The 15140-nt window shown below is 35.8% G+C and overlaps 1 protein-coding gene across 2 annotated transcripts in view; it reads left to right on the top strand.

Annotated features, from left to right (window-relative positions):
- Positions 1–14096, top strand: part of LOC121427834 (NACHT domain- and WD repeat-containing protein 1-like) — a 29100-nt gene extending 15004 nt beyond the window's left edge. For both annotated transcript variants that reach the window (XM_041624411.1, XM_041624404.1), the window contains exons 2-13: positions 203–349; positions 1532–1734; positions 2249–2609; positions 3356–3500; positions 3810–4127; positions 4835–5072; positions 5477–7670; positions 7923–8185; positions 8280–8673; positions 9259–9432; positions 10964–11183; positions 11639–14096. In XM_041624411.1, the coding sequence (XP_041480345.1) occupies positions 223–349; positions 1532–1734; positions 2249–2609; positions 3356–3500; positions 3810–4127; positions 4835–5072; positions 5477–7670; positions 7923–8185; positions 8280–8673; positions 9259–9432; positions 10964–11183; positions 11639–11933 (4932 nt within the window). In that variant the 5' untranslated portion in view covers positions 203–222 and the 3' untranslated portion in view covers positions 11934–14096. The remainder of the gene's footprint in view (positions 1–202; positions 350–1531; positions 1735–2248; positions 2610–3355; positions 3501–3809; positions 4128–4834; positions 5073–5476; positions 7671–7922; positions 8186–8279; positions 8674–9258; positions 9433–10963; positions 11184–11638) is intronic.
- The last annotated feature ends 1044 nt before the right edge of the window (positions 14097–15140 follow it).

Here is a 15140-nt window from a genome sequence, read left to right as displayed (position 1 = left end):
TAAATAGTTTTTGAAATATTTACGTCTGACGTCACGGCTCGAGTTACTATTCCCTGTTGTGACGTCAGATGTCGGGATTTATGGCATTATTGGCAATTTCGTGACATTGGTTAGAATTATCTTTTGTCACATGACGGAGTTTAGACCAATCATCTGCCTAGATTATTATTATGACGGATATGATCATGTATATTTGTAACAGGTGTACCATCAGGTACAGAAATGGCGGACGAGCCTACAATATCAGCTAGATCAGCGTTCTTCCAGTCTCTGGTGAACGGTGAGACTGAAAACCTACCCGATCAAGAATCGAACACCGTGAGGATCTTCCTGAGTTCTACTTTTACAGGTACTACAATATAAATCAAAAGACTTGACATATCTATAATGTCTTATATAATATTTCTATAAACAAATAACACTTTTAAACCCTCACCAAATGTTATGTTGAGTCAGAGTAATTAAGGTCAGATGTTTTTTTTGTGTGTGTGTTTGTAAATCAGCATGGACCTAATAGTAGGTAAAATTTACAGTAAAACCAATTTCCGGGTATTCAAAGTCCAAGTTGTGCAATAACCCCTCTACCTTCATTGTGTTCCCATGTACAATGACACATTCCTTTGAAATTCCTTTGATAATACATTAACCCACTTCCCCCTCTCTCTCCATATATATACACACACCCACATATATATATATATGTGTGTGGGTGTGTGCGTAAGTGTTCCACTCTTGGTGCTATGATTACTCTCTTTTTTTTAATATCTCCAATTCAATAGTCCTACTTGTAGCTCAGTTTTCGGTCTCATTTCTTTTCAGGCTCTTACTATAATTCCGATCATCATTTCCGAATAATTATTCATTTAAAATATTATGTTAAACATGGATAAAATCTGGGTCAAAATTCGAGTAAAGGTAAAGTAAAAGTGATCATTATTTTGCTGGTATATCGTCTTACACATGTCGCTGAAAGAACTCTAAAGCGTGAAAGATTACTCGTGATAGACCCAACAGGTACACTATCCCATGCATGTCTTTATTGATAGGCCTATAATTAAAAGCTTTTGTGACAACAGGTAAAAAGTACTTAGGGGCTCTATATAGACTCACACAACTCATCGATTGCGGAAATAGATATAAAGCTATAAAAAATCTAACCTCCGAAAAATAAACCCTAATCCTAAATCTTAACATTATTCTGAACTAAAAAGTCTATTACACTCCTAACTCTAACCCCATTCCCTTTATGATATCAAGAATGGAGCAAATGGTATCTCTATAATCAAGGGGAAAAATTCAGCAGCACCCCCAAGAAAATTTTGGGGGTGCTTCCCAGGGCCATGTTCATAGATAGATAGATAGATAGATGGATGGATCAATTTTAACACAATAAGGTAGATAAAAGAGGAAAACCTAATAATTTTTATCGACATAAAATCTTTCTCAAAATGCGTTATATTCCGGCAATTAACGCTTTCCATTTTAAGTACTGCCGAGACTACATAAGATGTTATTACCGTTTATCTTGCAGATATGAAAGAAGAAAGAAACAAATTGATGCAAGAAGTATTTCCAGAGCTTCGACGGTATTGTCAACAGAGGCAGCTTGAGTTTGAAGTGGTTGATATGAGATGGGGTGTACGAGATAGTGCCACAGCAGATCACCTGACATCGTTCCTGTGCCTTAATGAAATTGACAGGTGTAAACGTATGTCTCAGGGACCTTACTTTGTGGTAAGATTGGTTATTGGCTAATGTGCTAGGCTAACCCAGCACTATGGACAGAAATATTGCATTTTTTTAATTTCACACAATGGAACAATCACTTGAGAAAATTTCAAGTTTTTAACATAACTGATTTTCAAACATAATTCATAGAAATCAATGAAATACTCAATACTATATATCAAATCACGCAAAATAAGTCAAATATTATATGCTTGGTCTAAGTTAATCAATTCAGCTTTAAAAGGCGCGGAATTACTTTGTCTTTGGTAATCAATTATACACTTTGATCAACTTAACTCATTATAATCTATGCAACGAAGGTGGTATAGGACCTATGATAACCGATTACATTGACAAAACTAGGAGGCAAAGCGATAGCGCTTCAAATCCCCTTTCTCCATTTCTCTCTTCTCAAAGGTTTACCTTGATATAACCATAATCATTTCCTTAAAATTTAGCATATTCATGAAAGTTCTGGAGAAATATCGTTAATTCTCAAAAACTTGTCGCATTTGCACAGGGTTTTCTTGGAAACAAGTATGGCTACCGACCACTGAAATCAACCATTCAATCACGGATGTTTAAGAAGCTCATGACAATCATATCACAAAACGATCGCATAACCCAAGACGACATCAATCTTCTGAAGATGTGGTATGCAGAGGATGCAAATGCCATTCCTCCTGTATACGCACTTCGACCTATCACAGCACTTCTTCCACATTTCCACAACAAGAGTGAACCAGACAAAGAAGGGCAGGCAAGGAGAACCTGGTGGGAAATGTATACCAAGATGAGGAATGTCTTTGACGAATTTGCCAGATCTTCAGCAGCGAGGGAAGTTTACAGCGAACAGGAAATCCATTCCTTCGTCATGTCAGGTAATTTCAAGTTCTAAAAAAATACAAGTAGTGATATTGGGGTTTTGAAATGTAGTATATGAGCTTTGAAACAATTCACATACATTTAGCTAACATGCCCTAATTATATGAAGACCTCATGATCCACCTCCTAAGCATACCTAGACCAGTTTAGAATGTCATGGACAAGTTTTCTCCAGATATTAAGTAAACAAGTATGACAAAGCAGGATGTAGTACATAATCTAATAACTTCTTTATTTCTTATCAGGGGAGATGTTTAACATTTTGGTCGGTGAATTTTACTCTTTTATTTAAGATTTGATTATGTTCGACATGTAGTACCGCTTTAATTCATTGAACGCCAAACAGGGAAGCAGCAAGTATCATCTTTAACGCTTTTTCGTCTGACGCGGCCCGGGCTTGAACCCCTGACCTCCCAGAAGTGAGACAGACAATCTGCCAACTAAGCCAACACATGTGCACTAGCATGTTACTACAACAATTTACTTGCCCATCTGTTAACTAGCAGTCACTATCTAATGCATTGCTTTCCAGTGGATCCAATAATACACAAATTAAAAGAATAACCCAAAATTCAATTTGATGTTTATCTCATTGATTATGAAACCACCATTCAAAATGAGTACAAATTACCTTCTTCTGAAGCATTAAAGTATTCTATTCTCGTCTACTCCTTTCGTGTTAATGCCCGTAATCCCTCTTTGAAAATGTCTACTTCATTTTTCCATTTGTGATTATGTTCAGTTACGGAAGAGGAAATAAGACATGCCCTGAAAGACAACACAAACATTCAAGATACATGTTTGTTCTTTATACGAGATATTCAGAATCTTGTTCCGTCTAGAGAAAATAGAGGTTTAGTTGCAGACTATGCTGACGTGGAAATAAAGTAAGTATCGCTCATCTACATTTTGTACTAAGTGATTCATTCTTCCGAAGTACCAATGTGTACAACATATTCTGGTTTGGAGGGGGAGTCCAAGGACAAATATAAATCAACGAAATAATTCTAAAAAACATGAATAAGTGATTACTTTTTTCATGTATATTGAATACTTGGTTAAATCTGCTAGAGTTTGAATATAAGTTTCTTCTTCATTTGGGATGGCTTTCTGCTCTAAAACTTCAATCCTTTCTCGAGAACGTAGGGAAAGTCTGTCCTGGATAAAAATTCATTCAATTTTTTTTCGTCTTCAAGGAATGGAGGTGATGTCCAATTCAACAGGTTTCCTCAAGACAAACTCTCCATACTGAAGGCAGAATACATTCCATGTTTAGTCCCATCTGATTCAGTCATGAAGTACAATATACCCTGGACCGAGAAGGGTTTCGACCCAACAGATTGTAAGGAGCACATAGAGTATCTGAACGACATGTGCAAAGTCTTTGAAAAGCGGATGAAGGATATGATAGACAAGAGCCTGCAGGATCGAAAGATGTTTACTAGAGACTTGCTCCAGATAAACATGTACAAAGAGCTTCTACACCATTCGTCCTTCTGTAAAATCAAATACAGGTTGGTATAGCCCAAGCCCTTGCTCTTTAGCTGAAAGCATATGTAACTAATGGACCACACGGGTCGTGTGGTCCAGTGGTCAGAGCATTGGACTCATAATCGTAAGGTTGTGAGTTCGAATCCCAACTCTGCTATTGTCTCCACTTTGATAAAAAGGCCCGAGAGTGATATCTGTCGTCTATAACGTCAGCCTCTGACTGATTAACCGAGACGTAAAATGTTTCATAGGTAATTGGTTTTATACCAGCTTGGCGTTTACCAGCAAAATGCTGTCCTGCCGAGTTCCTACGGGAGTTACCACAAACAGAAACAAACAGAAATATGTAACTAATTAGACATAGAAGTTCTGAGTGCATATAATAATTCAATCAGAAAGTATTTGGTATTGAATTAAAACAGTGTTAGAAATGTTGCAACATATTCAGAAATATGGTGCAACATATTCAGAAATATTGCAACATAGGGTATACGTGTTGGTATGAGTAGAAGTAATTGGGTATTTACACAAATTCAAAATTTATATATTAATATCTGGGACAGACCTAGCTTGACCGACCAGAAAGGGTCCGAAAAAAAAGTGAAACATGAATCGGAGCTCGAACTTCAGACCTTTCAACAAGTTTGCAACTTCTTATAGCTAGCTCGTGACTGCAGAATGATGACATGCAAATGATTTACTGATTTTTATTCCCTTTTATATACTGCAGCACATTTCAAGGACGAGAGGATTTGATCGGTTCAATCCAGGCTTGCCTTACAGCTAATCTTGAAAGGCCATTGATTATTCATGGTGTGTCCGGATCAGGAAAGACCTCTATCATGGCAATGGTAGCCAAACGCAGCAAAGAATTCTTTGGAAGGAATTGCGTGACAGTTCTACGATTCCTTGGAACGTCAGTACAGACATCTTCAATACACATGACCCTTCAAAGCATATGTAGACAGGTAGCTGACTCATCTGAAATTAAACGTTTAACAAGCTTCTTTATTTTCCATTTCCGTTTACTCATTGAAAGTTACTTAAAGAATTGGAGTCATTCAACCCACGAAGTATTCACATTTGCTTCTATAATATTGATAAGTCCGAAGTATTTTTTGTATTCTTAAGGGCATGGATTTCATAACCATAGAATTATTTTTCATTTACTTCAATCACACTGAAAACTCTCTGAACCACCAGAACAAAGTCTTTTCATAAATAGCATGGGAAAGATCCAGTGTATAACTCACACAATCTTATACTAAGAATAAATATTCGAATCCATCCAGAGCAACTGTAATTGGTCTGATAGTTGATTAATATACCCAGTGGATATTTCATGGATTCTTTCATGATTTATTTTATCTAGATCTGCATTGCATATGGAGTGGAGCAACCTGCAGATGATCACCTGGATGATTTCTCAGAAACAGTTCAGACATTCAACAACTTGATCAGAACAGTTCCATCCAAAGAAAGGCCTCTTCTATTACTCCTAGATAGCATTGACCAACTGGCTTCCAATAATAATGCTCATATGATGAACTGGTTACCCAAACACCTCCATGAAAACACCCATATTGTTGTCTCCATGCTTGAAGAAGAGCACCAATGCCTTAAAAATATTAAAGTGGCTTTGAAGGATAACAGATGCTACATTAAAATGGACCCTTTGGGAAAAGATAATGGTCTTGCAATCATGAAGAGTTTGCTAAAGAGCAGAGACAGAACACTGACGCATGAGCAAGTCGACATTGTGACAGATGCCTTCATAAAATGTCCTCAGCCCTTGTTCTTGAAACTGTTGTTTGAAGAATTTGTGAGCTGGCCATCTTTCAAGAAGATAGAAGAGATAAATCTTCCTGGTAATATTTCTGAAGCTATCTTGTCCTTGTTCAAAGATCTAGAAGATCGGCATGGAAGACTCTTTGTAGCCCATGCTCTTGGTTATCTGACAGCAGGAAAGAGTGGTCTGACAGAAACAGAGATAGAAGATGTCCTTTCGTGTGATGACAAAGTCCTCAATGATGTCTATCAGTACTGGGATCCTCCTGATGAAGACATTGTTCGAATTCCTCCATCTCTCTGGAAGAGGTTACGTCTGGACATCGACGAATTCATTACTGAACGTCAAGCAGGTGGAAAGACTGTGCTTGCTTGGTATCACCGACAGTTCATTGAAACTGCTCAGAAAATGTATCTTGGCGACACTTCTACCAAAGTAGCTAGGCACCAGCTACTTGCTGACATGTTTAGGGGAGAGTATAGTGATGGTGCTATCAAACCAATTACACTACATGGTCGTAAGAAGGAATTCATAAAGGCTGATCGCCAAGCAGCATCTCAACCACTAATGTTCGGAGACGATGTTTTCAATTTGCGCAAGTTGCAAGAACTCCCATGTCACCTCATGCAATGTACACCTGTAGATTGCTTTCCAAATGGTTTGATTAAGTATGTGATGTACAACTATGAATGGATTTTAGCCAAGTTGAGAGCTTTAAGTTTCATGGAACTTATAGACGACTTCATGCAGTATGATGACGAGAGCGCTCTTCTGATAGATGCACTTTACCTCTCGGGGAGCAATATCAAGGAGGACCCGTTTGCATTGGCAGGCCAGTTAATTGGTCGATTGACTGACTTTGTGGATGTATATCCAAATATTGGAAGACTTCTTCAAGAAGCCAAGTCCTGGATGCAAACAACTACTCTGCCTCTCATAATTCCCAGAGGTGCATGTCTTATCCCTCCTGGAGGGCAGTTAAAAGCATCTCTTGCAGGTCATCCAAATAGAGTCGAGGCCATTCGATATGCATGTTCTGAAGGCATGCTTGTAACAATCTGTAAAGATAATGATGGACAACCAATGGCAAATGTATGGGATGAACCAAAGATAGAACTCATTCACACCCTCGAGATAAAAGCTAAGCAAAAAGCTTCAGGTAAATTGACACTCGTTCTGAGCCCTGATGAGAAACATGTTGTCTTTGGTTGTCAAGTGCTTGGTGTGTTCGCACTTTGTAGTGGGTCACTGGTTTGCAAGTTGGAAACTGGAAAGAACCATGCTATCAGCTCATGCAGGATACAAGAAGATGGGTGTCATGCTGTAGCTGGTGCAGAAAAGGGCACAAATGTGTACTTGTGGGATTTGAGAAATGGGCAACTCTTGATGAGCTTGAATCATCCTGCAGCTGTTCATTTTACCTTTTTCGAAGGCAATTCTGAGATTCTGTCCGTCTGTCAAGATGGCCGTATCAGACGATGGTCAATCAATACCAAGGACTGCATTCACAGTTTTGAGGTTCATAGGGCTGGTGATATCAGGGAAGCAACTCGCTCAGCAATGAATAAGACCATGATCACAGGAAGTTACGATGGAACTATCAAGATATCAAGCTATCTCCATGAAGAACACAATTCAAGCATTACTCTCAAAGCACACAAGAAAGCCATATCATGCCTCTTGATTTTGTCAGAAAACCGACTTGCTTCTGGTTCTGGAGACTCTGTTGTTTACATCTGGGATATGGTGACAGGAATGGCGATATTGTCCTTCAAAGGTTAGTCGTAATTTTGTAGTTAATGGTCTCTCTGAAAGCTGTAAACCTTTAGATTTCTGCGTTTTGAGATAAATCTTCTGTTATAGTACATGTAGGTGCATTGAAATTATTTTTTTGTTAAAGTAGGTGCATCTACTTATAACATGAATAATCTGACATGGAAACTAAATTATTATTAAGGAGTTCGTTTATAAGTTTTCCCCAAGAATGGAGATATATCTCAGATATATCCTCTTTATTTTATACATGTAGGTCATGTTGGGATGATCACATCTCTATGGTTTGGTAAAGCTGACCAGAGTGCTGCTGACTCACAAGAGATTCTGGTAACTGGATCAAAGGATGATTGCCTGAATGTGTGGAGTCTGAATACTGACCACACTGAGAATTCTCTCATCACCTCCTTAGAAGGACATTCATCATGGATTACAGATGTAACAGGATCAAGCAGTCAGAAAATATACTCTGCATCTAATGATAAAAGTGCTAAAGTATGGGACTACAAACGAAATATGGTAAGCAAGGCCTGGAAGTTGATTAGCTTTACATTAAAAAAAAGTATCACACCTAATCTCAGGCATTGTCGATCATTTCTCTTTCACATCACAGGTGATAAAAAGGGAGAGGCACAAAGAGCATGCATTTGGACTTGTCTTTGGACCTGACAAATCAACAGTCATTACGAGTGGACAAGAAGGTACTGTCAAGTTCTCACGATTCTCTGACTGCCAGGTGATCCGCCAAGAATCTGGCTTTGCCTACACTCTCTTGATAAGCAGTGATGGGAAGAAGCTCATGGGTGGAATGGTCGATGAAGGTGTGGTTCGTGTATGGGATGTTGTTCAATCAGAGGACAGGAAGAGTACATTCGATCTTGAAGGTCATGACAAGGATGTTCTGTGTATTATCGAAGGTAATGATAACCAGATCATCACAGGGTCACTAGATACAACGGTTAAACTGTGGTCGCTGGAATCAAAGTCATGTCTGAAAACACTCGAAGGTAATTATGTGTGTGTCTAAAAAATGTAAGGGAAATCCAACCTTTGTTACAAATAATTTGCATGAAAGAAGATATGTGAAAGCATATCAGTGAAAGGATTTTTTAAAGGTATGCCTATTTGAAAACTGAGACCACAAAGGCTTTGTAATTCTAAACTTGGGAGCAGATCATGACATGTGGTTGGGAAACCCCCCCCCCCCATTTGTCGTGTCCTAATTTATAAGCAATGTGTGGTTTACTCCTTAGCACCTTTCCACTAGGGCGGTCGTATAACATAAACAGATTCTTGTTATATTCCCTCATAAAGAAAAAATATTAATACATAACTTTGAAAAATATGACCATTTGAAATTTTTATTGGAACAAATTTTAAGTTTTGTTAAAATGGACGATTGAAAAATTAATCAGAAATCAATTTGAGGTATCTATTTTACACTGACATAAACCTGCTTCCCTGGATACAAATCAAACAGTAGATTAATGTTTTACTTTAATGAGTTTCATTATGTTTCTAATGACTTTTATTATTTTTTAATAACTTCCAAAATTTCCTAAATATGATTTCTGTTTCATTTCCTAATTAAGGGCACAAAGGTTCTGTTGAACTTGTGAAAGTGACAAAGCAAGAAGCAGACACTCTAATCCTATCAGCAGATAGTAAGGGTATGCTGAACATCTGGAAATATAAGACAGGAGAATGTCTGCTATCAGCTAAAGAGCACAGGACATCAATACGATGTCTTTCTGTATCTGATGATGGTAAGAAGTGTTTCTATTTGTTCATACTCTGGGATTATATACTTTTCCTTTCATGCCATTAGAGCAGTCTCTAACATTGCTCTGTTTGTTTATGGGTTTGGGGTGTTACTACATTCACATCTGAGGTAAATTTAATACTTTTTTGTATTGTAACAAAATCATTAGTAGTACACTTGAAAGAAAAAATGACAACAAATACTGTGCAATTTTCCTATACATAATATTGAGAGCATTATTAAGATTTACATGTGCAATGTACCTTTAGAATATTTCTAAGTAGTCCAGATTTTAGAACTTAGTCCAGATTGGACTTTGATGTGTGGAAGCTCTCTTTCATCTAACAAAGCCAACATAGAGGGGTCCAGACTCCCAGTCCTTAAAGGACAATCCATCCGGCCAACTACAGGTTGATTTGAATAAAAAGAAAAAATCCAACAAGCGTAACACTTAAAATTTCATCAAATTGCATGTAAAATAAAAAGTAATAACATTTGAAGTTTTTACTTCTAGTCCTTAAAGGATAGATCCTCTGAACTACAAGTTGATTTGAATAAAAGGAAAAAATCCAACAGGCATGACACTGAAAATTTCATCCAAACTGAATGTAAAATAAAAAATAACATTTGAATTTTTTTTGGTTTAATTTCACAAAACAGTTGTACATTCTGGGACCCATTGCATAAAAAATACTTTTATAGTAACTTTGCCATCCAATGTTAACTAACATGGTCACATGACCCAACAGCCAATCAAAATCAAGAATTTTGAAAGTTACCACAAGACGGCGAAGTTACCAAAATGGTATCTTTTAGGCAACAGAGCCCTGGACAGTATGCAAATGAGGAGACTGATGAAATCACTATATCTTTATATTTCATAATAATTTTATGAAATATGGAACATAATAATTTTATACTCATTTTTCAAACATAGCTGAGGAAATCTGTACTGCTTGAAATTTAACAAGTATTTGTAATTTTTCTAATGCCTGAGTAAAATGATGTTTATTATATGTCTTCAAAATAAAGTGGTTTGGATCCCTATTATTTGATAAATCATCCTTATCTCAAACCATGAATAGTCAATAGACCTGGGGGTGTTTCACAAAGATTTAAGTATGACTTAGAGTCGCACTTAATGCTTAGAAGGCATTACCGCATTGGTCAGATCATGCGAAGAGGACGCAAACTAATTGATCAAGAAGATTGCGCGTAGCATTTGGGATATGTGTCGGCATTTAGGTGCGATTTCAGTCACACTTATATCTTTATGAGACAAAGGTCATTGGTACCAGTCATAGGCAAATTTTCATGTTAGCTGAAATATATGTTTCCCTTTAATAAAACTTTAAATATATCTGCATGTATGATTGTCTTCCTGGATAAACTTCTTATGCAAAATATTGACTTTGCTGTACGAGATTTTAATCAAAGCCCCATATTCAATTTCAATAGAGTGGAGAAAAGTCATAGCTTTATAGCTTGAGTTGTATATGTAATTTAAAGATTATAATTGCATATCATCTCCGCAGGTAAATATGCGGTCACAGGAGGAAATGACAAGAAGGCGCTACTCTGGTCATTGGATTCATCTGATGGTTCTTTTGGTAAGGTGCTACAACGTTTGGCAGTACATACATCAGAGGTAACGTGTGCTATCTTTATGCATGATGGTAGAAGGATTATCACAGCTTCACATTCAGGAAGTAAACAGCTCTATATGTGGAATATATCAGATGAAACAGACCAACAGTAAGTTATCTGTCTTTCTTACTTTACCTACTAACTTCACCCTTTATTCTTCTTCCTTCAAGTGTCCAACCCTATATTCGCTTTTGTAATTTAATCAAATTCCCCAAACAAATATATGTCCAGTGGCAGACCGTGACCCAGAGGAGACAAAGCATTGGAGGGGCACTATATTGTTTGTGAACAATGCTGTGCCCCTCCAATGCTTTGTCTAGTCTGGGTCATGGTCCGCCACTGTTAATGTCAAACAATGGCGTTTCTTAATCTAGAGGGGAAATTTAAAGAAAATATTTATGATGTTGTGTGTAGAGAGTGGGAGTTGGCCACTATAAACTGGTTTCTAGTGATTAGCTATAATTATAAAGCTCAACTTCAGTGACATTAAAGTCAATTACAATGCCAAGTGGTCTCAACTTTCAGTTAACGATGACAGATCTTTGTTTTACTCTCGATCTTAGTTTCATGGATGGACATTCCCACGCAATCCTAGATATGCATATATCAGCAGACGATTGTTACTTGGTTACAGCATCCCGTGACTGCACTATTAAGGCTTGGCATCTTCCATCCCGACAGTTGATGGCGTCCTTTGACTGCAAATCAGCGATAAAGCACATAGATGTGGTTCACATCAATGAAGATCACTACCGTATAGGAGGAGAAAACAAAACTGGAACTATTCTCCTACTGGATCTGTTTCTCCCAAAAGCAGACAGGTCTGAAGCCTACTATCAATCACCAGTAATGAAATGAAATTTGTTAATAGGTCACCTTATTTGAAATATTTGTATGCACCCATATGCTTTTAGATTTCTGTGATACATTACAACAAATTTCATTAATGATCGATGGAACAAGAACATCTTAATCATCTTTTCATATACGGTGTTCCTGTAAATTAAATGCAAAAAAAAAGGGATTCTGGATCCAAATTCATATAACATGTTATTAACAACAATCGCAGGAAGTCTGTGACAAAAATAATCAAATTATGTGGCATCAGTACAGGAAGTTAACAGAAAGTTTGTGAAACAGGACTCCTATCATGCATGTAAACACTCCAGGTGCCTATTGCATAAAACCTTTTACCTGAGAAAACTCTGGTAAAAACTAGAAACTAAAGGTTAGCATGATTTCTGCCGTTGACTTTAACACAGAGCAAAAACCCCCGGTAAAAATAACCTGAGTTTTCTCAGGTGAAAAGTTTTATGCAACCGGTCCCAGGATTGGAAAGAGAAATGGTTGATAAAATGGATAGTGAACTGATGACAATCTATTAAGATAAAAGGCTGAATGATAATTTCATTCTTCAGTCAGAAGTCACAGTATCGATGTTAGAAGCACTAATGCACCACTATTTAAAAAAATCCAGAATCAATGTAGTCAAACATGATTCTAAAGCTTAATTCAAACTTTCACCTCTCTCTGATAAATACCAAAATGGTGGCAAAATTTGAAGAAAAAAAATTGCCATTACATCCAGTGTTTTCTACATATTACATAAATGAATAGGATTCAAAGTGTAGGTCTTATAAAACCAGATCCTCTAAATTGAAAATAAATAAGTTTAAAAGTAGCTTTAATTACATATTTATAAAAAGCAATTACCGTACGTAGTAGCTTCTTTATCTATGATATAAGGATATGAGTCAATATACGTAGGTAGTTAGGAACAAAAAGAAAATATTAAAAAAAAAACCTTTAAAGGGGGTGGGTGCATAAAACATAAGTGTAGCCAGGTAATATTTAGTTATACAGAAATTCTTGTTTGCTGTAAACATGAATTATTAACATACTTGTTGTATACCTCTCTTGATGTCATACATATATGGGTCAAGCACTCTAAAGAATAAAAGAAATATAACAGATATATATTTTACTTCTGAATTTAATTCATTTCACAAAATATTAGAATAGATTTGGTTTACAATATCACAACGAGGGTAACACATCATTTGATCTTCTGATGCTTGCTCCTCCTACAATATCTCTGAAGATATTGGAGGAGGGTTGTTATAGGGTTTGCAGTTTAGAATTATGTCAGGATTGTGATTAAGGTTAAGGTAAAGTAGGTTAATGTTTGGCTTAACGTGTGTATTATCAAAGGAAGGTATTGTCATAGAAGCAAATGTCGTTAATCATTTAGTCAATTTATTATTCTCTATTGATATTCAATAGGATGATGTGATAGCACTAGGATTGAATTGATGATTTATAAATAAAAGCATGGAATGTTATATGACATCAAACACCTACACTAATCATTGTTCTCTATTCAGTCAAAACCACAAATGAATATTTTAAATGCAAATAAGAATGTTTAGTCACACAATATCATAGTATAATGAAATAAGAAAATACATAACTTCAAATATCAATTTGTCTGTTATCTATGTCTACATATATACAGATTATAATCCTGATTGATTAATTTCTAAGCATCTAAAAAATGTGTTGCAACGAAGATGATGAAGGATTTGTATAGCAAAGTCACTATATATTTCTACTGCACTTTGCTTATATGTACTTAATTACTTCCCAACAAAGATGTGTCTTCAATAATGATTTGAAAATGGGTATAATAATTTAATGAAAATCATAATATTTGAATAATAATTATAAGTATTCTGGACTCAATTTTGTTTAGATGATTTGTTATATCTGCTTAAAAATTCATACCTCAGTAATTTGTTTCTTTGTTTTGTTCATGCATGTTCATCTTACTATAATTTTACCAGTGGAAAACAAACTTCTTTGTAATCATGTTTACGAAGACAAAATGAAATATCTTGTACATGTAAAATAACTAGCTTTAGAACTGATTATGTACAAAGTGCCATGTTTGAGTGTGAAACTTTCCTTTGCATCATTGTAATTTTTCAAACCTTGAATTACAACTGCATTACAGAAATTGTCTTTTACTGCATTTTAGCATACACATTTGTGGCCACTTTGTTACTGCACCCCTGTCCTTTTCATTTTCATAATAACATGTATTATTATAATTACATGATATTTACAAGAATTTACAATTCCAAGAAGATTTTAGCCTTTGACTCATTGTAAAGCCAAATGTGTAGTTGTTTGTACATTCTCACATCTGTATAAAAAATATTCATATTCCCTGTTAAATTATATTATTTTTCCAAGATACAAGGCAAATATTTACAAGACTTATCTAATTTTGAAAGAGCTTGATATTATCACTACTATTGCACAAGAAATATTTTCCGTCAAGTTCATGAAAGGAAATGTACAAAATATATAAGAGAATTAAAAAAATCTATGAAATATTTAAGTAGAAAATTAAAACAATACATTTAGTACTTGAAAGCAAGGTAGATGTAAATGATTGCAAAGTTGTTAAAAATCACATTATATCACAATAAAATCCAATATAGAATGCAAGTGATGAAATCCAACTTGTAATTAGAAAGATATTTATGAGTGCACTTGTTCAATTTCTATAAATCTACATTACATTCATACATACTGTGAATAAACATTAGTATGTACAAAGACTTGCACTATACATATGACTCGTCATTACCAGGAAGACAACTGATACTGCCTACATAGCTACATTGTGCTTTCCCTTTTTCATAATGCCCTTTTCAACTATAAAAGGAAACGAGTGTCACGTCAATCAAACCCTATTTACAATTATATAGCACTTATACTTTGTTTTCGGAGCACTTTCCACTGCAATTATTATATACAGTTATACATTTTTGTACACTGATATGGTCTGTGTGTATGACTCATCAATACCAGAAAGAAAACTGAAACTGCTTTAATTGTATTTGCCTTGTTTCATAATGCCCTTTAACTACGACAAAAGGAAATAAGTGACAAGTCAATCAAACTATGTACAGGTATCAATGTTTTTGATGTTCTAATCAATGTTCTTTTCTTCTGGGCAAAAATTAATCCACTGATACTCTTCCAGAGAAGAGAATT

The sequence above is a fragment of the Lytechinus variegatus genome, chromosome 1, assembly GCF_018143015.1.
Source record: "Lytechinus variegatus isolate NC3 chromosome 1, Lvar_3.0, whole genome shotgun sequence".
Taxonomy (NCBI): domain Eukaryota; kingdom Metazoa; phylum Echinodermata; class Echinoidea; order Temnopleuroida; family Toxopneustidae; genus Lytechinus; species Lytechinus variegatus.
The sequence above is the reverse complement of the archived record's forward strand: the minus strand, read 5'-3'. Positions and strand labels throughout refer to the sequence as shown.